Raw genomic sequence first — 22,393 nt, forward strand, 5'->3', positions numbered from 1 at the left:
TCACCTGCCGGCCACGGCCGCCCTCCATGTTGCAGTGTCCTTGCCGCTGTGTGCTACGTGCTACCCTGGGGGCTGAGCCCACGCAGGCGAGGCCCGGTACCCACCACCCGCAGCCAGCCCTGGGCAGCAGGCCCTCTGGAAGTCGGTCCTCCCTGGGCCTTGGCCCCCAGCACGGGCCTCCACATTCTCCGGGTCTGCTCTCGTCCCCGTGTTTGGCCCAGATGGACCTGGCAGGAGCCGAGGGCTCAGGCCCGCTGCGGCCGAGCCCGCCGTGAGGACAGGCGGAGGCGCCTGAAAGCGCCCGGTCGTCCTGCTGCCCGCAGAGGCCGCGAGCTCCCAGATGGCCTGGCGAGCGTGTTTTGGAGGTTCAAAGCCTCCGTCTGTGCGATTGTTAGGTTATTAGGTAAACTCTGAGAAGCAAATCTTTTAATCCACTGTGGCTAATCCAGTGCACTTTTGTTTGCCATGACAGATTCTGCAGCAACAAAGGGGCCAGAGGGACCCGGCATACATAATCACATACTTATAACTGGGCCGCAGTGGCCGCAGGGTTCCTAGGCAGCCGAGAGAGACATCGAGGGACAGCAAGTGAGGGCGTGGGTGTGGGCGAGGGCAGCTGGTCCACCTGGGCACACTTCCCCATCTCCTGGCACCAGTCCCCAGCTATGAGCTTGGGGAGTGGCCCTGGTCCCCGGACCGTGCAGGCTCGAGGGGGTGGAATGAAGTATGTCAGACCGAAGGAGAAGGGATAACCAACAGATGGGTGTGAGTTCTCACTGCCCCAGGAGGGGACTTCAGGGATGGGGCAGCTGGGACAGGGAACAGGGAGGACAGAGGTGCCAGTCCACCCGGTGTGAAGTCAGTGCAGCAGGAGGGCGGGCGTCCCTCGGGGACCTGGCCCCTCTGCCTGGATCTGCCGCTCCTGGGGAAAGCACTGGGAGTGGGCGGGGCTGGGAGGCCAGTCCTCTGTTGGTGACGTGTCTGAGATACTCGACCTGGACCATGGCCAGCGTAGGGTCCAGCTCATGGCCTACGCCTGTTCATGGAGGGCTGCACACAGACCTCTGAGGCCAGCAGCAGGTCGGCACCCTCACTTGCTGAGGAGGGCACTCTGGCTCAGGGAGGTGCCCAGAGACTCTGGCTGGCCTGAGGCAGGCAGGTGCTCAAGTATCCAGGGAGGCGGGAGCTGGACAGGGGGTCCCAAAGCACCAAGCTGGGGAGGTATGGAGCTGGGGTGGGGGGTGCTGCTCGCCCCTCCTCCTTCCCAGGCCCCAGTGGCTGTCGGGAGCCACCTTGGACATCAAACCCTCAACACCTGGCCTCTGTCCCTGAGCCTAACAGGCAGCCTTGTGGTCAGAATCCACCAGAGAGGCAGTACAGGAGGGTGGCCCTGCTATGCCCCTTGACCTGGAGTGATGCAACCCCCTCAGGACACAGGGTAAGACCCGAGCTGGGCACGTGTGGAGGGTACCCTGGGATCCAGTGTGCTGGCTTGGGACTTGGCCCTTGACTCCTAGGGGCCAGCAGGGGTGTGGGGGCTCTCAGGTTTGCTGGGTGAGTCATCTGTTCAGGGACCCTGGGACGAGCGTGGCGCTGGCTTGTTGGGCCTGCGACTTGGGGCTCCGAGCAAGCGGAACAAGCAGGTGACCCCTGCGGCTGGTTGTCTTTGAGAATGCCTGCAATGGCAGGGTGCTCGGAATGCTTCCTTCACTCTGGGTGGGACCTCCTGGCCTGAGAGAGGCCGGGGTAGGGTGAAGCATCTCCTAGGAGTGGGGGCCACTGGGACTGGATGACAGAAAGCAGCAGGGTCAGAAAGTATCGGCTGTGCCACTGAACTGGCCTTGGAGCCAGCTTGTCTGAAGAAAACCCTGCTCCTGTCCCTTGCCCTCCCTGCTTGGCACTTAGGCTGGGGTGGCTACTGGTTGACCTGTCTGTGGCAGCTTTGGCTGCAGGCTGGAGAGAGAAGTCCAGGCAGCAAGAGGGATGCAGAATGCCAGCCTGAAGAACACGCCTGCCCACAGGTATGAAGGGCGAGAGGAGCTGGACACAGGTGGAAAGAGGTGGAGGACCTGTCAGAGGCCGAGCCTGGGCTCAGAAAGGCCCAGACGGGCGGCCATGGAGCCGGCTGGCCCAGGAGGCGCACCTCCTTGCCGGTCCTAGGACTGACTCGGGGCGACCATAGCAGTCACACCCAGTCTGACACTGCCTCAGGGATCAGCTCTGTCCCGTAGCCCCAGGTCCTCCCCTGCACCTGTCTCACTCTGTTGGATTAATTTGTACCAACCATTGATGGGAAGATAGCCTGCTGCAGAGCTTGCTGGCCTTCCTGAGATCACAACAGTTAGTGTCCTTGTGGACCTTCTTCCTGACGCATGAAGAAACCCCAGCCCGGCCCTGTCCCCTCCAGCGTGGGTGTTCTGGGGTGTTTCCTGCCTTTACAGGCATGTCCTCTGCATCCACCCAGGCGGGTACCGTGTGTGTGGGCTCTGAGCCTTTCTACTTGGTGTGTATCTCATGCCCTCGGTGTGACGACTCCGCATCCTTTGCCAAACTTGTGATGGGGGCACACCTCCTCCCCCCACCCCCTCCCTGAGCTCAGAGCTGATGGAAAAAGCACACTTGGACAAGATATGGAGTCGCCGGGGCCAAGTTCACTGCCGGAAAGGCAGGTGGCCCCTGTGGCTGGGGCCGCCTCTTGGAAGGGAAGTCCACGTGCCCTCGTCAGAATGAATGAGCCAAGGCCTCCTTCCACTTCGGGTCCTCACCTGCCTGCCCACTGTCCACCCCCACCATGCACACCTGTGACCAGGCAGAGGAGCAAGAAAACGCAGAACCCAGAAAAGGCTCTGCCTGTGAAGCGGGACCGCCTCCACAAGGCTGACTCAGAGCAGCCTCTTCCTCGTCCTCCTCTCCTAGGAGAGGGTGCGGACCTTATGAGCAGTAGCCCATCCCGGGGGCTCGTCCCCCACATGTGGCATCAGGCTTGATGCCCCTCAACGTGCCTCCTCAGTCAATCATGGATGATTCCTGCGAATCATTTCTTACGATAAATGGTCTTCCTCAGCCAAGTGGACAAACAAACACCCATAAGGCTTCAGAGCTCACTGTGTTTCAAATATTCCTTTTATGTCTTAAGTTGAAGAAAATAATTTCTTTTCTGGTTTTAAGTTTTTCATTTAGTTCCTGGAAAGCCTGAACACACGTCATCCACAGTTTATCACATCAAAGCCTGTGGTGGCAGATTCCTGCCCCTGGGGAGGGTGCATCGGAAAGGCCCTCTGTAGGAGAAAGTGCTCCAGCCTGCACTTCCTTGTTCCCAGGCTCCCACGGCTCTGTCTGATCACAGCTCTGGGTGGCTGACGCAGTCCCTCTGACCGGCCACCCCTGTTCCAGCACAGGCCCCCGGGGCTGCCCTCCCTGCCTCCCTCTCTCCAGAGTCTCCCTGAGCTCCCTCCTGTGGGCTCCCCCATGCCCGCCCTGAGTGCCCACAGCCACAGCCCATGGAAGCAGGCTGCAGCCTTTCCTCGAGGCTTTCTGACTCCCTTCCTGTCCCCACAGGGTGAGGGCCCCGAGGAGCCGGAGGTGCGAGGGCCCTGCTCTGGTCCCAGGGCCTGGGGACGTCTGCCGCCATGGGCCAGGAGGAGGATGGATGTGGACACGACCCTGGGAGCCTGGCCTGGCCACAGCAGCAGCTCTGCAGAACCAAGGCAAGCACTGGGGGCCCGTGTCTGGAGGTGGGAAGACAGCCTGAGGACCGATGTCCTGGAGGCCCTGCTGTCTGTCCAGCTTACCCAGGACTCCTGCAGCCCACACAGACCCTGTTGTGCCACGAAGCCCACCCACTCTGCCTCTAAGGCTCTGCAGCTGAACAGAGCCAGGGAGAGGCTGCAAAGGCATCTCCTGTACCAGCCCTTGGAAGCCTGGGACCATCCCAGGGGATGTGAGAGAGTGACACCTGTCACAAGGACCCTAGTCGGTCCAGCTGGGTTCATCAGTGCTGTTCCTCTGCGGTGCTGACCCACCGTAGCCACTGCCCCTACCCAGCCAGTCCTGGGTGTGGTGACAGCCCTCAGAGGCGGCCTGGGCTATCGGCAGGCTGGGGCACTCCCCTGTGGCCTCCTCCCTCACGGATGAAAGCCTGGGTGTCGGAGGAGGCTGTACTGAGCCCTAGGAAGCTGGTTGCTAGAGCTGGGGTGCCTCCGTGCTGTGCACCTCAGGCAGGTGCCAGCCGTGGGCAGCTGCGTAGGAGGCTGGCTGGTGGGGGAGTGCCCAGAGCCTGGACTTCCTCCCTTCGTAGCGGGCAGTGGGGGTGAGCAGTGTCCCTGGGAAGAGGTAGTGGCATCAGAGATGACCTCAGGGACTGGGGGCAAGTGACCAGAGGCAGCCAGGGAAGAGCCCTGAAGACTGTGAGGGCTCCAGGGAGCAGGTTGGCTGCTGGGGACAGCCTAGGACAGAGGGACGGGGGGTGCTGGGGACAGCTTGGGACAGGTGAGGGATACGGGGCCCCAGGTCTGGAGGACGCGAGCAGGTCCCTGTGCGGCCTGAGCTCCAACCTCCTTGTGTGTACAAGGGGGTACTAGCCAGGCCCTGGGGCCCCTGGGAGCATTTCTCAAGGTGCCCGGTCTGACGTGGCACAGCTGGAGGATGAGGTCCTGGATGATCGTGGGGGTGGACTGCAGGGACACTTCCGTGGGGGGCAGTCAGCACTTCCTGGTGCCTACATCTTTCCTCTGGGAGGGGCTGGTGACAGGTGGGCAACCCAGGAGCTAGCCAGTGGGGCTTGCAGATCAGGCCAGGGTGGCCATGGCAACAGTGAGGGGGAGGGGGTTGTCATGCAGGTGTTGGGACATCCGGAAGCCCTTGCTCTCAGGCTGGCCTGGGCCAGTGGTACCCGTGGGGCAGTGGTGGGAAGTGAAGCCCCTGCCAGGACCCTGGATGGTGCCTGAGTGGAACCCCGAACCTGGACCAGCTGGGTGGGGCCCCGGCCATTCCGCCCACAGCTCTTTCTGGAGGTTGGAGCTCCCGCCCTAGTGACAACCAGCACTCACTGGATGCCTTCTTGTGTGACCTGACGGGGACTCAGGGAGGGCAGAGCCCAAGCCCACCTTCTCAGGGTCCTGGCTGACCAGGAGGCAGTAGGCATGGAGAAGGGGGACCAAAAGGCCGTATGTCACTCGGGGCTTAGCTCCTGGTCAGCCTGGCTTGGCCCTGCAACTGTCCAACTCCTGGACACCTGCTTCTTCCGTGCCAGGGGCAGTCAGTGGCCGTTCTCCTCCGAGAGTCTTCCGGGTCAGAGAGCTCGGAGGGCGTGGCAGCCCGGCTGGGCGGGCCGGGACTGGGGTGCTGACCTCTGGAGCCCTGGGTCAGTGGACACCATGTGGGAAGCAGAAAAGGGCTCCGACCTGGCGTGCGTCTGCGGGGCCGCCTGAGGGCCATCTCTCCGTTGGGCGCTCGGGCCACCCTCCCTAATGACACAGCCCCAGGGGACCAGAGCAGTTCGACGGCGTCTTGGCCCCGCCCACACTAAGGCCCCGCCCCCAGCGACATATCCGCTGAGGTCCGCTTGGCCAGGCTTTGCGTCACGCCTCCCGTCCGCCTGGACACTTGGCTCCGCCTCCACGCTCAGGGCCCACGCCCACGCCCAGGCCCCGCCTCTATGGCAGAGGCTCCGCCCCCAGGCTCCAGGCCCTTCCCAGCGCTCGGATTCGGTCTCGCGCTCTGGCTCGGTCTCGCGCTCTGCGCCCGGTTCCCCCCTCCTTGGCCCCGCCCACAACTCGGCCCCGCCCACAAGGTCCCGCCTCCACGCCGGAGGCTCCGCGCCGCGCGTTCCTCGCCCTGTCCCCGCGTTGGGCTCCGTCAGGTGCTCCCGGCCCCGCCCCCGCGCTCTCGGCACGCCCCGCGCCCCGGGCCCCGCCCGACGCTCCGGGCCCCGCCCCCGCACTTCCGGGCGGCGCCGGCGGGGGCGCTCCGGCCTGGGCTTAGGCGCTCTGGGCTCCGGCTCCCCGCTCGGGGAAGCGATCGTGGCCGCCGCTACCTCCTCCGCCGCCGCCGCCGCCGCCGCCGCCGCCGGACCGGCCGGAGTCGGGCCGGAGCCGCGTCCCCGCGGAGCAGGCCGGCGGGAGTCCGCGGCCGGCCTTGGCGGCGGCCCCGCGGCCTGCCCTGCGCCCGCCTGCGGGCCGCCGCGCCGCCGCTGCGATGGGGGCCGCCCGGGGCGCGCCCCGCCGCGTCCCGCCCGCGGCGCCGCCGCTGAGCGCATGGGCCGCGCCGCGCCGCTCCGGGAGCCGGGCCCGGGGCCCCGCCGCCGCCGCCGCCGCCGCCGCCGCCGCCGCCGCCGCCGCGCGGGTGAGTCGCGCGGCCGGGCGCGCATTCCTGAGGGGCGCGGGCCTGTGCGGCGCCCATTGTAGGCCGCGCGGGCCGGGCCGGGAGCGGGACCCGGAAGAGGGGCTCGGGGGGCGTGCAGGTCCGGGTCCGCGAGGGCTCGGAGCGCGAGAGGAGGCGTGCGGCCCACCGCTGCGAGGGCGGGTGTGTCTAGGAGGGGGTGCTCGCTGCTGATGCCGAAGACGAGGGGTCGGCCCCTGTTGACTCTGGGGCCGGTGGACGGCTCACAGCGGGCAGCCACTTGCTCTGGGTGAGCTGAAAGGAGTGAGGAATACTCGGGATTCTCAGAAGGAAGGTCCTCCGGGAGGAGGCTGAGGTGTGCAGCTGATGTGTTTGATTGGATGGTGCTGAGTGCGGTGCTGTGATCCGTGGGCCTGGGGCAGAGTGGGTGGTGGGTGCAGAAGCATCCTGGGGATAAGGCGGATGGCGGAGGGTCCCTTCTCCTCCCCGTACAACCCCCGCCCCCCCAACCAAAAAGTAGGAGTGAGTGAACCTGAAACCGGAGGAAGCACTCCCCGTGAGGCAGAGCCTGAGGCCGGGTGGTCTGGCTTGCTTGAGGGGCTCTACTCCCTCGGGGAGATGCTTCACCCCCCAGCTTTCTCTGCCTCTCTCCCGGGTGTATGTCTTAGAGTCCACCTCTGCTCTCCATTTTCATGGGAACTGAGTCCCTTCTGAAACCAGAGCTGTACAGTCAGGGCAGTGACGCTCATAGTTTAGCATCGAGCACAGCAGAGAAAAATGCGTTAGTCCTCTGGGCATTTTTCTCAGCTGGTCTCTAAGATAATTAATAAAGAGTGATTGTGCATCTTGGCCCCTTGTTTGTGCTCATACTTCTGTTCTCTGCTGCTTCAGGGAGACCCTCAGACATCCTTGGACCAGGCCTTGTTTTGGAGAACACACACATCTAAACCTGACCTCCCAAGATAGCACTATCTGGGTTTCAGTTTTAAGAACTCGTATTCAGGAACAAGGATGGGAAAGCATACAGCATGTATGTTTCTGTCTGATTCCTAGCCAGTGTTGACGTTTCTTGGATTTCTGGTTTCAGGAAAGCTAAGTGGACTTTTTGGGTTTCTTTGGTCATTGAGGATTTGGGTGGTGGGGGAATAAATTACATGGAAAGCTGTAGTCCCAATCCTTAGGACAATCCTTAGTTAACGGACAGTTGGGAGTATGTCAGAGTCACACTCTGTTGTTTCCATACTTCACATAAATCAAAACTTCAAAAGTTGCATTTGAGTAAAATAAATAAATATACACACGCCTACAGCTCTGAGCTGGCTGCCGTGGTACCCAGGGGGTGCTCCTTGGCAGTGACTGAAGGAGATTGTAAATGAGGCATCAGAGTTGTAGATTCCTTTTGTGGGGTCCCCTTTGTTGAAGGTGGTTACAGGCTGTTGGCGAGATCCAGTGCCTGTGGGTCCGTGACTCTAATCTGAAGCAAGGCAGCATCTTCCTATGTGGTGTGTACGTGTGCACGCTGAACGCCTGCCATGCTTCTTCTTGGGAACCCGGAGATCTCAGTAATGGGAGCGCGTTTCATAACAGCAGCAATGTGGAGAGATGTTCTTGTGCTTCTGGGACACCGAAGGACTCCTGTCAGTTGACAGGCAAAAGCAGATGTGAATTTTAAGAAACGTTTCTTCCGGGCTATGAGAAGATAGCTTAAATGATTAGGGGGACTTGCTCTCACCCAAATGAAAAGACAGCTCGATGTTGAATTTGCTGCTGTTTCAGCACCCGTGAAGGCTGATGTTCCACATCTGTGCCGAGTGTTGTTTTCCTTAATGTTCATGAATTACATGTTTGTTGGTGCCCCTTAGTTGAGAGACCTTGTGTCAGATCCTGTAGGCCCTGCAGAGAACGTTTAAACCAGGCTGCTCCAAGTCATCTACCTGGAAGACATCAGCACTTTAAGAGAAAGTGACATGACTTGTAATCAGCTTCCCCTTAGAACACAGTGACTTAGTTTTTTCTCAAGGCAAGTGAACCACAGAGCATCTCCAGCAGTAAGGCTCAGGGGACCAGGTGTGGGTCCTTCCTGAGATGGTGACCCCAACAAGAGGGCGCTAGCATCCGGGAGCTGGTGTGGAGACCTCAGAGGTGCTCAGTCCCCATCGATGGGGTTCAGAGGAGGTGACCTTGCAGTTGAAGTGGTCTGTGAGCAGCAGCTGTCACAGCCCGTGGGCCTTGACCTGAGAAAGCAGGCTGTTCCTGCCGAGGCCGAGATTGCAGCCGACCCGGTAGGCTAGTCACTAGCTGCAGGACAATAGTTGTGACCCATCCTCCACCTCTGGGTGCCATGAGGTGTTGGCAGCTGCTGGCAGGCGAGTGTGTGCAGACCAGGTGTGGGGCAGGTTGCATGTAGGCCAGGGCCCAAGAGTGGAGAGGTGGCTGGGAGGTCTGTGCCTTGTGTTGGTGCCAGGTTTTTGGATTTTGCTCTGCTCCTCTGACTTGCTCAGCGCTCTCAGCGATTGGGCCTATCACGCTTCTCTCCAGTCTCCTAGGCAGACCACCTACATCCAGCAGGCCAGGTTGGGAGGTGTGGCCTGAGCCCGTGGGCTCAGTGTCAGGGAGGACAGGACGCGAGGCTGTGGCAGAGCCCTGACAGGGCAGCCCTCCCTTGTGCAAGACGGGCTTCTAGCAGCAGAGACAGAACCATGGCTCCCTAACTCCGAGAGGGCGAGTCACGTGGCCTTTACTTTCCCTAGCTGCATCCTGTGAGCCGCGGGCTTCCTTAGCTAGTAGGGTTTGGGCCTCGTCTGCTCGGTACCCTCTCTGCTCCTCAGAGTACTCAGTTGCCATTTGCTGTCAGAAGGACACTTTCCTTTTAAGCAAGGTTTTCAAGTCTAGAGCATGTCTGATGGAAGCTTTTTTTAAGACTGTTTATGGGAATTCTCTGGTGGTCCAGTGGTTAGGACTCCAAATTTTTACTGCTGAGGACCTGGGTTCATTCCCTGCTTGGGAAACTAAGATCCCACAAGCTGCCTTGTGTGGCCAAAAAAAATAAAAGCCTTCACATCATCAGCGGTGTGAGAAGGCCCCTGTGCACGGAAGCAGCGTCCTGTGCTCCTCACTGGAAGGTTCCCTGCTCTTTGGGGTGTGTGGAGACTTAGAAGAACCAGTTGCTGTGTGTTTGCCCGGGTCGTGGGGACACTCAGTGTGAAGCGGTGGAAAGCAAGAAGCAGAGCAGCCGTGGGCTCGAAGAGCGTGGAGGGCCAACATGGCTGCCAGCCTTCGGTGTGGAGTGCCATGTCTGCGCATCACAGCGGCCCTGTGACGCTGAGATACACACCCTCACCTTCCTCGTGAGGGGCTGGCTCTCACCTGGCTTTGCACAGCTGGGAGGACCAGAAGCTCCTGTGTCTGCTCCAGCCCTCCTGCCTTTCCGGAGCTTGAGAGGGCTTGGCCACGCAGTCCTGTAGCAGCTCAGGATGGAGGGTCCCCAGGCTTGTAGTCTCTCTTTGTTCTCACAGAAGGACCCTCAAGGGTAGTGACGCTCTCTGTGTTCTGGACATCGATTTCTTTGTGCCAGAGGCATTCCTGTAGTTGGCAAAGTTTACAGAAATTGTTCTAACATAGTACAAAACCTTGTGACAAAGGATTGAACATTTAAACTGAGTTTCTGGCTTTGAGTTCGAGTGGGAGGGCATCATTGAGAGTCTTGTGGTGAGAAAACCTCTGTGGTCATGTTTCCATGGACCCACCTTTCCTAATCCTTGTCCTCTTAATGGTTTCAACAGGACAGATTGATTCACTTTGGAGCCGTAAGTACTGATGTATTAGGGTGCAGCGCTCATTGTTCATTGACGCACAGAGTCCCAAAATGAATATCCAGGAGCAGGGTTTCCCCTTGGACCTCGGAGCAAGTTTCACCGAAGATGCCCCCCGACCCCCAGTGCCTGGTGAGGAGGGTGAACTGGTGTCCACAGACCCCAGGCCCGTCAGCCACAGCTTCTGCTCTGGGAAAGGCGCTGGGATTAAAGGGGAGACTTCCACAGCCACTCCGAGGCGCTCGGACCTGGACCTGGGGTACGAGCCTGAGGGCAGCGCGTCGCCCACCCCTCCGTACTTGAAGTGGGCCGAGTCGCTGCACTCCCTGCTGGACGATCAAGACGGCATAAACCTGTTTAGGACTTTCCTGAAACAGGAGGACTGTGCCGACCTCCTGGACTTCTGGTTTGCCTGCAGCGGCTTCAGAAAACTGGAGCCCTGTGACTCGAATGAAGAGAAGAGGCTGAAGCTGGCCAGAGCCATCTACCGCAAATACATCCTTGATAACAACGGCATTGTGTCCCGGCAGACCAAGCCCGCCACCAAGAGCTTCATAAAGGACTGCATCTCGAAGCAGCAGATCGACCCCGCCATGTTCGACCAGGCGCAGACGGAGGTCCAGTCCACCATGGAGGAGAACACCTACCCCTCCTTCCTCAAGTCCGACATTTACCTGGAGTACACGAGGACAGGCTCGGAGAGCCCGAAGCTCTGCAGTGACCAGAGCTCTGGGTCAGGGACAGGGAAGGGTGTCCCCGGGTACCTGCCCACGCTGAACGAAGACGAGGAATGGAAGTGTGACCGGGAGGTGGATGAAGACAGTGGCCGGGACCCTGCTCCGCCCGGCAGGCTCACGCAGAAGCTGCTCCTGGAGACGGCCGCCCCGAGGGCCTCCTCGAGTAGACGGTACAGCGAAGGAAGAGAGTTCAGGTGAGTCGACCCGCGGCCTGCAGTCCTGTGCCCACCTCCACGACCTGGAGAAGCAGCCAGGGACAGGCCTTGTCCTTCAGCCAGAGTGGGTGGACTCCCGGAGCCGGGGTGAGTTGTGGGGCTGGTCTTTGCTCACGATACCTTCTCGTGTGTTAGGTGTCTTTACGTTTCTTTTAAAATTGTGTGTGTGTGTGTGTGTTTTATTCCCGTGCTTGGGCTTCCCCTGGCTGTGGCGAGCGGGGCTGCCCTCCAGCCGTGGGGCCCGGGCTTCTCCCGTGGTGGCGGCTCTGGTTGCGGCTCGTGGGCTTCGTAGTTGTGGTGCACGGGCTTGGTTGCCCCGCAGCACGTGGGATCTTCAGGGACCAGGGATCAAATCCGCTGCATTGGTAGGCGGATTCTTAACCACTGGACCACCAGGGAAGTCCCGGATGTTTGTTTGTTTGTTTGTTTGTTTGCTTGGCTTCATCAGGTCTTAGTTGCTGGGATCTTTGTTTGGGCCCACGGGCTCAGTAGTTGTGGCCCGGGGGCTTAGTTGCCCCAGGCATGTGGGATTTTCATTCCCCAACCAGGAATTGAACCGGAGTCCCCTGCATTGAAAGGCGGATTCTTAACCACTGGACCACCAGGGAAGTCCCCCCTAGATGTTTTTAATATTTGTATTTTGAGGGCACTTTTATAAAGAAAGATTGAAGGCGGGAGAAGGGGATCACAGAGGATGAGGTGGTTGGATGGCATCACCGACTCGATGGACATGAGTTTGAGGAAAGTCTGGGCGTTGGTGATGAACGGGGAGGCCTGGCATGCTGCAGTCCATGGGGTCCCAAAGAGTCGGACACGACTGAGCGACTGAACTGACTGACTGACCTATCAAGAACAGCCTAGCCTATGTGGCTTTGTAAGTCATTAGGAATGTTGGAACTCTTAGGAGTCATATGATATTTAAAGCTTACCCTTTAGTAGTAAAATTTGTGTTCTTTTGCACAGAAGGTGGGTTTATGTGGCAGACTTGATCCTCTTGGCTTGATAGGACATTTGAGTGCATCAGTATGGAGGGAATTCCGGGCCGCTTGGGAGGTGGTGGCGAGGAGGCTGCTGTGCCGCAGGCTGTCCGAGCACCTTGGGAACTCCCTGTGGCTGCAGCGGGGGCTCCAGGATTGGTTGTGCACCTCCTGGGCCCGCCAAGGAAAGGGTTGTGCTGCTGTGTGTTCAGTTCCCAGCTCTCTCCAGTTGCGATCAGTCCTTGCATGGGGCACGGTGCAGCCTTGGAGGCGTGAAGTGGTGCTCTCCGGAAGTCGTTGCCAGTTTGGAAGTGTGCCAGTTTGCTGGAAGTGTGTTTGGTGTGGAGCTGGGGCCTATAGCCAATGTCGGTGGGCGCTCGCGTCCTCACTCATTTCCCTGTCGGTAGGGGGTCCCGGACACTCCTGCCTGCAGAACTGAAAGCCGTGGATTCTGTGGCCCTGCGGATTCAATCGCGGATCTGCAGATGCATCCCTGGGTGCTGGGCTCTCCTGTGGAGGCGGTAAAAGCCCAGATCACCTCTCCAGGCTTTCTGTGGCAGAGAGATTGGCCACTTCTAACAAACACAGTGTTAAACTTTTTCAGGGTTTAAATATTCTTTAAGTGACGTGATGAAAAAAGATACAGTGTTTGAGGTAATCTTTGTGCACCTTTATACACCTTTTGTTCACTGTCCTTATGGATTAAGTAATCTTTTTAGGACAGAATATACTATAAAATTACCCTGGTAAGGAAGGCAGTAAGTGACAACAGCTTTTAGAACCTAACGCGGAGGTTTTCGTATTCGATTAGAACAGTTTTAAAATGGGATTATATTTGAGGCCTGGGCTGCAGAGGAAAACAAATTGAGCTCAATTCTGATTTCTGATTTTAGAAATTCCCACGTGCTGCCCCTCACACTTCCCAGTTCTCGGTCGGGGGCCCGTTGTAGCAGCAGCCTTGTTTTTTCTCTCTTCAGTTTGCTCTGTTCGTAGTATGTACCCTTTACTGTCCGATTGCGGGAACATGTTCAGCTGTGAGGACTCAGGCACGTGGAGGTGCTGGCGCCCCCGAGCCCTGCCTGCACTGGGACGCGCCCTCCCGGGGCTGCCTGTGTGGGTGTGTGGATGGGCGCCCTCCTGTGTCAGGGCCGGTGTTCGTCAGCACTGACAGGCTGTGGAGTCCAGCACAGTCCGCTCGCTTTACAGGGGTTGCGGTTAGGGCCCATGAGGTTGAGAGTCACAGAAAACCCAGCCCGCCCGGCTTCCACAGTGAAGGCGTTGGGCTGACCCAGATAGACAGAAAGTCCGGCGCAGGCCCAGCTTCCGGTGCGGTGTGATTCTGACTTCAGCCATGTTTTTTTTAAAGACTTGATTTTGTTTTTGTTGTCTTTTAGGGCAGTTTTATGTTCCCAGCACAGTTGCAAGGAAGGTACAGAGGTTTCCTATGTGCTCTTGCCCCACATGTGCACAGCCTCCCCCTACCACCCCATCAGCGCCCCTACCAGAGTGGTCATTTGTTAACAGCGGATGAACCCGATCCTAATCTCTACTGTCTGCACGGTCTTGTCTTTTCTATACGCCATGTAATTGGAAGTAGACCGTATGTAACCTGTTCACATTGGCTTCTCTCACTTGGTCATATGCTTTTAAGGTTCCTCAGTGTCCTTTCGTGGCTTGATAGCTCATAGCTTCAGCCCTGAATAGTATTCCACTCTCTGGATGGACCACAGTGTACGTATCCATTCGCCAGCTAGAGGACTTCCTGATGGGTCCAGCTTTGGGCAGTTGCAGTAAACACCTGTGTGGGGGTTTTTGCGAGGACGTGAGTTTCCATCTCCTGTGGGTAGAACATCTAGGATCGTGAGTGCTGGCTCATGTGGGAGGTCGGTTTTACAGGAACTGCTCTTCTCTGGGTGCTGCTCTGTCTCTGCCTTACCACGGCCAGCTTTGCTCCCATGTTCTGTAAACAACTGCTCCCCACGGCTAGGGCTGCCGTGTGGCCGGCCCACTCCAGTCTGATCACGGTGCCTGGGCTCCTACCAAGTAGGGCCGCCCCGCCCTGTCCAGCGGGGAGGGAGAAAGAGAGTGGGTGCTGGTGCCTGCCCCCGCTGCCCAGCCGGAGGAGCAGCACGTGCCATCTCAGCGCGGCCGCTGCTGGAGAGTGTGTCAGGAGGGCCTGTCTGGGACAGAACGATAGCAAGGGGCTCCAGAGCTGAGCTCCCCGGCCCCACGGGCCCTGCACGTGAGGCCGCTCCAGCTACGCTTGCTGGGGCTGCCCTGGCTCCCTGTACCAGGTGGGGCTGCCTGTGTGCCCGCTCCTTGCCCGCTCCTCATTGGCTTCACGTGCTCACATGGCTGTTTTTCATGTTGCTGACTTGAGAGCCCTTTCCATAGGTCTTTGTCAGAACTGAGAAAACAGGGGTGTTCCTGCTGTTTTCTGCACTTAACCTAGTCCCCTGGGGTCATTTGGAGCCCTGGGCTGAGGGGTCATTAAATTCCTTGCTGGTTTGCTGTTCTCTGTACGGAAAATTTTCCTGGTCTTTGTGGCCCGTTGTCAGTGGAACTCTGCACTGACTTTGGTTGGTTCCTACCCGCATTTAAATTTGGTGTGAATTGGCAGAGGGCCGTCTGATGGCACAGGTGTTTTGGCTATTTATTTGCTGAGTGGTTTGGCCTGGGGGCCCAGGGCCTGTAAGACATCCACAGGCTTGGAAGCCTGGCCTGGCCTGCCAGGGGCTGGGCTCGGCCTGCTTGGTCAGGCTTGAAGTCAGGCCATCTTTTTCAGTCCTTCAACTACCTGCACTTATCTGTTGCCACTGGTTTTCTTTTCTCTGTCTCTTTTTAAAAACATATTTCCTTTTTGGGGCACAGTATGCAGTGTGTGAAACTTCCCTGACCAGAGATCGAACCCGTGCCCTGCTGTGGTTAAGCGTGGAGTCTTAACCAGAGCGCCACCAAGGAAGCCCCTCTCCTTTTTTAATCGACATATAGTTGACTTACAGCGTTGTCTTAATTTCTGCTGTATAGCAAAGTGACTCGGTTATACGTATACTGTATATGCATTCTTTTATATAGTCTTTCCCTTACAGTTTATCTCAGGATATCAAATACAGTTCCTTCTGCTCCACAGCAGAACCTTGTTTATGTTGCTGCTGGTTTTAATGTCTAAGTGGCGAATGCTTTCCATTTCTCTTTACTGCCTTCCTCACTGGTTGAGAAGTTGCCCGAGGACAGGGTCTCACCTGCTCTCTCCTTACATCTTCTGGGTGGGGCAGACAGTGAGGCCCCTGGTCAGCGCTGGTCCCGGTGGCCGTGGGCTGAGAGTTCAGTGCGGATGATGCTTGTAGCAGGAGTAACTCGTGGGTCTGGTGAAGGACGGATGACCAGCCCTTACTGCCCACACTGAGGAACTGCCTGACCTGTTTGTTGCCTTGTCAACTGTGTTCTGGTAATGGCTTAAAGAAGGAGAAATGTAAAAAGAGGAAGCACCCAAATGTGTGTCATTTTGTGTGGAAGGCAGAAAAGTGAGGTTGCTCTGGGGTTTCTCTTGCAGCTCCAGCCCCATGGCGCGGGGGTGGGGCGGTGACTCTGGGGCCGGCTGCTTCTATCCTCGGGGTGGCGGGGGCCCAGGTGACGGGGGTCTCAGGACACTGGTCCTGCTGCTGTGGTTGTTGTTCAGTCGCTCAGTCGTGTCCTACTCTTTGCAACCCCATGGACTGCAGCACGCCAGGCTTCCCTGTCCTTCACCATCTCCCAGAGTTCGCTCAAACTCATGTCCATTGAGTCAGTGATGCCATCAAAACCATCTCGTCCTCTATTGTCCCCTTCTTCTCTTGGCTTCAATCTTTCCCAACATCAGAATCTTTTCCAGTGAGTCAGCTCTTTGCATCAGGTGGCCAAAGTACTGAAGCTTCGGCTTCAGCATCAGTCCTTCCAGTGAATATTCAAGGTTGATTTCCTTTAGGACTGACTGGTTCAATCTCCTGGCTATCCAAGGGATTCTGGTGACAGCCTGTTTAATTTGACCTTCAGGGCTTCCCAGGTGGCACTGGTAGTAAAGTGACCCGCCTGCCAGTGTAGGAGATATAAGAGATACAGGTTTGATCCCGATCCGTGGGTCTGGACGATCCCTTGGAGGAGAGCCCTGCAATCCTCTGCAGTGTTCTTGCCTGGAGAATCCCATGCCTGGTGGGCTCCAGTCCCCAGGGTCGCAAAGAGTCAGATATGGCTGAAGTGACTTACCGTCACTTACCGTGACCACCGTTGCACTAGTGAAGTGCAAGTACTCTTCACTGTTGGATTCTTAGATCTTTTGGATGGAGGGTGACTCGTTTGTGCAGTGTGGCTCTCCCTGCAACCTTCCCCCTCGTTTTTCCTGCTGCTGAGGCTTTACTCACTCTCAGTTGGGACATGCAGGTTAGGAAGAGAACATGGCCCTGCTGCCTTTTCTTACACCTTCCAGGTGTGTGGCTTGTCCACCTGGATGAGTTCCTTTAACTGAACAGATGATCCCAAGGTTGGTGACTGGAAATGTTTTTAGACATACTTTAGTGTGCAGCTGTGGGGTTCTCAAGACAGGAATTTACTGGGCATTCCCTTGGGGTCCTGTGGTTAGGACGCCACACTCCTGCTGCAGTCCCGAGTTCACTTCCTGGTTGGGGTACTAAGATCCCACAAGCTGGGCAGTGCAACCAAACAAAAAAGACAGGAGTTTATAGATCTTTCCAGTCACCTTGTGGGCTAGATGGGGAGAAGGTTAATTAAGCTCAGTGGTTTAATTTAAGAACCCCTCGCTTGATGCCTTTTCCACTGGCTGTATCTTCTGGGGTCACCCTTCTCCTGGTTATGTGATGGTGGGAGAGTTGCCTCACCTCTCTGAGTTTTCCTATAACATGAGGAGGATGAAGCAAGGGCCTGCCAGATGAGGCTATCACGGAGGCTCGTGAGCTGGTCCGTGGTGGTGCCGGCACGCAGCAGGTGTCCAGCGCACACAGCAAGTGCTTGAAGTTTCAGATCCTGCTGTGTCTTCGTTGTCATCTGAACTTACTGGTCTGCTCGATGTTGGTGACATTCTCATCCAGGTGACAGGCGATTTCAGATCGTGACACTTTGCAGTTTTACTAATCGTGTATCCTGAGAGGCACCCAAAGCTGCCATCCTTAGCTACAGAAGTAGCATCACCATCTACCAGCTCCAGCCCAGCCCACCTGGCCAGCCCAGCCCACCAGCCCAGACTCCCTGGCCAAGCGTGTGCTCAGCCCTCTGCTTCTCGCTGTGGCGCCCGCCACCTCCTGCAACCACAGAACCTTCTAGCTGAGTCTCTGCCCCAGTCTCTCCCCCACCACGCCCAGAAGGATCGTTTCTAGATGCCGGTCTGGCACGCGCTCCTTTCCTCCCTGACGCGTGGACTCCCCCCGGCTCCTGTGACTTCGCGTGTCCACGGGAGACCTGGTCACAGTGCCGATACACTGTGTGTGCCTCGTGTGCCTGTCGGTCGGGGGGGCTGGCTAGTGAGAGTTCATGAGCTAGTTGCAGGAGAATCAAAAAGTATTTTCTCTATTTCAGTCCCACAGAACTCTGTAGTCTTTGATGACAGATTTCAGCAGAGCTCAGGACTTCGGAGATGGAGAGGCCCCTTTGTCACGTGCTCCGCGGCAGTGGCTTTATGAAAGGGGAGTGCCTGCAGGGACCGTGGCCCGTGGGGCTGCCGCAGCCAGATCGAGGTGCCTGGGCAGGCGGGTGGCCGGGCGTGTGCGTCTCTGTGTGTCCACCGCCCAGGGATCAGCCGGTTCTCAGGTTTGCGTGCCAGTTAGCGTCACGGAGACTTGCATCTGATTCATACGCACTGTCTGTTAGTCTCCTCTAGCATCCTGACTTCATTTACACCAGTTTACCTGGCATCCTTAGAAATGGTGGAGTTTGGCCAAGTGGTTGTTGTTCAGTGAGGGAAAAGGCAGATGGCCTAATAATTCTGTCTTCAGTCCACCTTGAGGCTGAGTACGTGTGTGTGTGTGTGTGTGTAAGTAAGAAAACCAGCGTTGCTTTATTTTTCCCCCGTGTCACATCAGTACAAACGCACATTTTTGTGAACCACTCAGGCTGCACCCAGGGCCCGTTAATTCCAAAAAATGTTTGATTGAGAAAACAACTCAGTCAATCTCTTCAGTTCCTTCCCAGAACTCAGGCGTGCCTTCTGACTTAGTGAAAAGAAACGTAGTCTCCAGGGTCGTGCAGAGGGCTTCGTGTCTGTCTGTGAGGGGCTGCAGCCTGCCCCTTCCTCATCCCTTCTCAGAACCAGTGAAAACCTTGGGAGCAGCTGGACTCCGCTCTTTTGTTTGGACCAAACTCCACCAGTTTTTGTGGATAGAGACAACGAGCCTTGCTTGGTGTGGCCCGGTGGACACCCTCCTCAGCCCCCCAGGGCCAGGAGGCTCCTACTGCCTGGCTTATGGGGTCTTAGTTCCCCCACCAGGGGTTGAACCTGGACCCTCGGCAGTGAGAGCCGGGAGACCTGACCATCACTGGACCACCAGGGAACACCCTTCCTTGTGTCCTTGGAGTCATTAACATGCTTTCGTCTGGAATCAGTCCTCTCTGAATCACTGGCTCATTTTCAGTCTTCTCTTAAGGAGATATTTAGAAATGATCAGAAAGCACGTTGCATGCAGCACTGCGAGTAATAGCTCGCAGTCAGAATATAGTTCACTTGGTGTCTGATCTGATCTGACACAGGGCTTGTTGTACAGGGATTTTTTTTGTATGGCTGGAGAATATAGGCTTTCTGTTTTCTTCATTTGGTTTTTCTACATTTTCCAAATTCCTATAAAGCATACATTTTTGTAACTAGAAAATATATTATTAAAATATATACAAAAATGTATCATAGGAAGGTCTGGATGATATGCAGTTTTCAAAAGCATATCTTTGTCTTTTAAAAGGATCATATGTGGAGAAGGAATTGGCAACCCACTCCAGTGTTCTTGCCTGGAGAATCCCAGGGACGGAGGAGCCTAGTGGGCTGCCATCTATGGGGTCGCACAGAGTCGGACACGACTGAAGCGACTTAGCAGCAGCATAACTGTCTATTGTAGTCCATTATTTTAATTATACTATCAAATAGTAGCTTATACATGAGCTTATATTCTGTTTTTCAACAGTTTAATCCATGATTGCATTTGATAAGCAAACAAAAACCATGTATTGTTTTTAATATTGTTTGGAGATTGAAATGAAGCAAACTTTGTGGCTAAAAACAATTTAAAGCAATGAGACAAAAATAAAGTTCGTAGGTTAATATAAAAAAATAAAGCAATGAGACAAAATAAAATAAATAAAAGGATCATATAAATGTTTCCTTTAAGTGTGATCTTAGGTTTTAATGTTTGCACTATTATACCAGTATTTTAATTAATTTTAATTTTCATTAAAAAAAAAGAAGGAAAAATTCAAATAACACTAAAAGGCCGAAAACTAAGTTTGGCAGTCTCATGACCCCTGGCCTTTCCAGGGTGGCCACGTCCAGCTTCTTACCCGAATGTGAGTCAGCTCAGGTCACCATGGCAAAATACGGTAGACTTGGGGACTTGGGTGACAGACTCTTCTCATAGCTCTGGAGGCTGGAGGCCCCAGGCCGAGGCACCAGCAGCAAAGCAGCCTCTGTCCCATTCCCCTCGAGGTTTGCGCATGGGCCTTTTCTCACTAGGTCCCGGTGGAGACAGACAGCTCCCTGGTCTCTTCTGCCAAGGGCAGTGATCCTATGGGATCAGAGCCCCACTTATATTTCTATTTATTTATTTTATACTTTTTGAAACCTTGTACTTATTTGGGCTTCCCTGGTGGCTCAAACGATAAAGAATCTGCCTGTAGTGCGGGAGACCTGGGTTCAATCCCTGGGTCAGCAAGATCCCCGGGAGAAGGAAATGGCAACCCACTCCAGTACTCTCGCCTGGAGAATCCCATGGACAGAGAAGCCTGGTGGGCTTCTGTCCCTGGGGCTGCAAAGAGTCGGACACGACTGAAGAGACTAACTCGCACTTGTTCAGAGACCTGTGCTGCGTCTCTTGCTCCACGGGCTTGCTCTGGCTGCAGCAGGCAGGACTGCCCTGCCCGCAGCCCAGGCTCTCCCTGCAGCGGCCACTGTGGCTGTGGTGCGGGCCTGGCTGCCCTTGGCCTCTGGGGTCGTCCCAGACCGGGATTAAATCTGCGTCCCCTGCCTTGGCAGGCGGATTCTTAACCCCTGGGCTGCCAGGGAAGTCCAGACCTTTTCTCTTTTGTAAACTGTTTCAGTAGTTTTTGTCTTTTTTCCCCCATTGTGCTTCATATGTATGTTTTCCAGACCTGTCTACCATCGGCTCGTTTCTCTTCAGTCTACTATTAGGCCTGTCTGTGGAGTTCTTGGAGAAGGCAATGGCACCCCACTCCAGTACTCTTGCCTGGAAAATCCCACGGACGGAGGAGCCTCTTGGGCTGCAGTCCATGGGGTCGCTAAGAGTCAGACACGACTGAGCAACTTCACTTTCGCTTTTCACTTTCATGCATTGGAGAAGGAAATGGCAACCCACTCCAGTGTTCTTGCCTAGAGAATCCCAGGGAAGGGGGAGCCTGGTGTGCTGCCGTCCATGGGGTCGCACAGAGTCGGACACAACTGAAGCGACTTAGCAGCAGCAGCAGTGGAGTTCTTAACTTCAATTGTTATATTTTTCAAGTTTAGTGTTCGTTTGATTCTTCTTTTTGTTTTTTTAATATTCAGTTTTCTGCTCAGACTCTCTCAGAAGCTTGTCTTTTAATGAACATGTTCATCACATGCATTTTAATGTCCTGTAATTTTAAAATTGGGGTATTTTGTGGTTCTTTTTCTATTGTCTGTTTTTCTCATGTTCTTGAGTTGGCTGGTCCTGCCTCCTAGTATGCTGGGCAGTTTTTACTAAACACTGGACATAGATTCTGTACGTGACACAGATTAAGAAATCACTTGAGGACCCCAATCACATTTTTCTCCAGTGAGGGCTTACCTGGCCTTTAGTGTGGGGACTTGTCACTTTACACCAGCCGGAACCAGTCATCCCTTTAGGATAGCCACTGGGATCCCAGCTGAAGGCCTGGGGTCTGCACCAGCGTCCACACCTTTGGTGCATTTGAAACGCCCATGTAGGAATTCTGAAGTTATCACATTCTCAGCCTGGAGGTCACTGCTTGAGGACCTCAAGGAGAAAAGTGGGACCCTGTGTCTGACTTCTCCATCTATTCTTCTCTTTTCTCTCATGTTTTAGCCCCTTAAGACCTCATTTCCCTGGTAGCACTTGTGCCTTGTTGTTGACTCACTAAGTCCAACTCTTTTGTAACCCCATGGACTGTAGCCCGCCAGGCTCCTCTGTCCATGGGATTTCCCAGGCAAGAATACTGGGATCATTCCATTCTCCAGGGGATCTTCCTGACCCAGAGAGTGAACCCACGTCTCCTCATTGCAGGTGGGTTCTTCATCACTGAGCCGCCAGGGAAGCCCCTCTGTGCCTTAAAACACATGAAAACCTTTCTGTCTGTTTTTCTCATTGGTCTTGCAAGTGGTAGTTTGCTCCCGGGTCAGGGAACTAAAATCCACATGCCATGCAGTGCAGCCAAAAAAACAGAAAAATCTGTGAAGAGATGAGTCCTGTTGGGCATCCCTGTTTCTCTGGATGTGCCTTTAGCTGCCTACGGGCAGAGTGAGTGCTCCGTGGATCATACAGCTCAAATGTCCTTCTCTGTCCACACACTCACCCCATTTGCCCTCTCAATATTGTTCAAAGGTAAATAATCTGAATAATTGTGTGCCCTTCCAAAGCATCTTTATGAATATAGAAATTAATACGAACATATTGTTATATTTTCAACGTTAAATACATTGTAAAGTAGGAATTTTCTTTAGAGAAATGTATGTGACCTAAAAAATGAGGTCCATCACACAGAATATGGTTTATGTTGAGTATGAACTCCAGACCCATTGTGTATATGTTCGTTTTTCAGGTATAAAGGTGACTTTACTAATCACTGTCAGCATTTCTGGTGGTGTCGTTGAGTTTGGGTTTTGTTGCTTCCTCCCTCTAGGTATTGTTGCGTGTCTCCCGTGTGACAGAGGCAGCTGGGTGGATTATGGCCGGGTTCACTGTGACCTAAATGAGAAGCACACTCGGGGCCCTGGTGGACCTTGTGTTACTCGGTGCGCACGGCAGATGGGTTCAGCCACGTGTTGGCTCACCTCCCTTAGTGTGAGCTGCTGGCCTCCGCGTCCGCCCTGCACGGGCCCGTGTCTGAGCTATGCCACCGACACTCTTCCT

At 55.8% G+C, this 22,393-nt stretch overlaps 1 protein-coding gene across 5 annotated transcripts in view; it reads left to right on the forward strand.

Annotated features, from left to right (window-relative positions):
• The first annotated feature begins 6,089 nt into the window (after nt 1–6,089).
• Nucleotides 6,090–22,393, forward strand: part of AXIN1 (axin 1) — a 38,223-nt gene continuing 21,919 nt past the window's right edge. For 4 of the 5 annotated variants that reach the window (XM_070363029.1, XM_070363032.1, XM_070363031.1 and 1 more), the window contains exons 1-2: nt 6,090–6,342; nt 10,122–11,082. In XM_070363029.1, coding sequence (XP_070219130.1) covers nt 10,205–11,082 — 878 coding nt within the window. In that variant the 5' untranslated portion in view covers nt 6,090–6,342; nt 10,122–10,204. Of the gene's footprint in view, nt 6,343–6,555; nt 6,695–10,121; nt 11,083–22,393 lie in introns of those variants that run through there. The other variant, XM_070363030.1, reaches the window with a different exon arrangement.

The sequence above is a fragment of the Bos mutus genome, chromosome 25 (assembly GCF_027580195.1).
Source record: "Bos mutus isolate GX-2022 chromosome 25, NWIPB_WYAK_1.1, whole genome shotgun sequence".
Lineage (NCBI taxonomy): Eukaryota > Metazoa > Chordata > Mammalia > Artiodactyla > Bovidae > Bos > Bos mutus.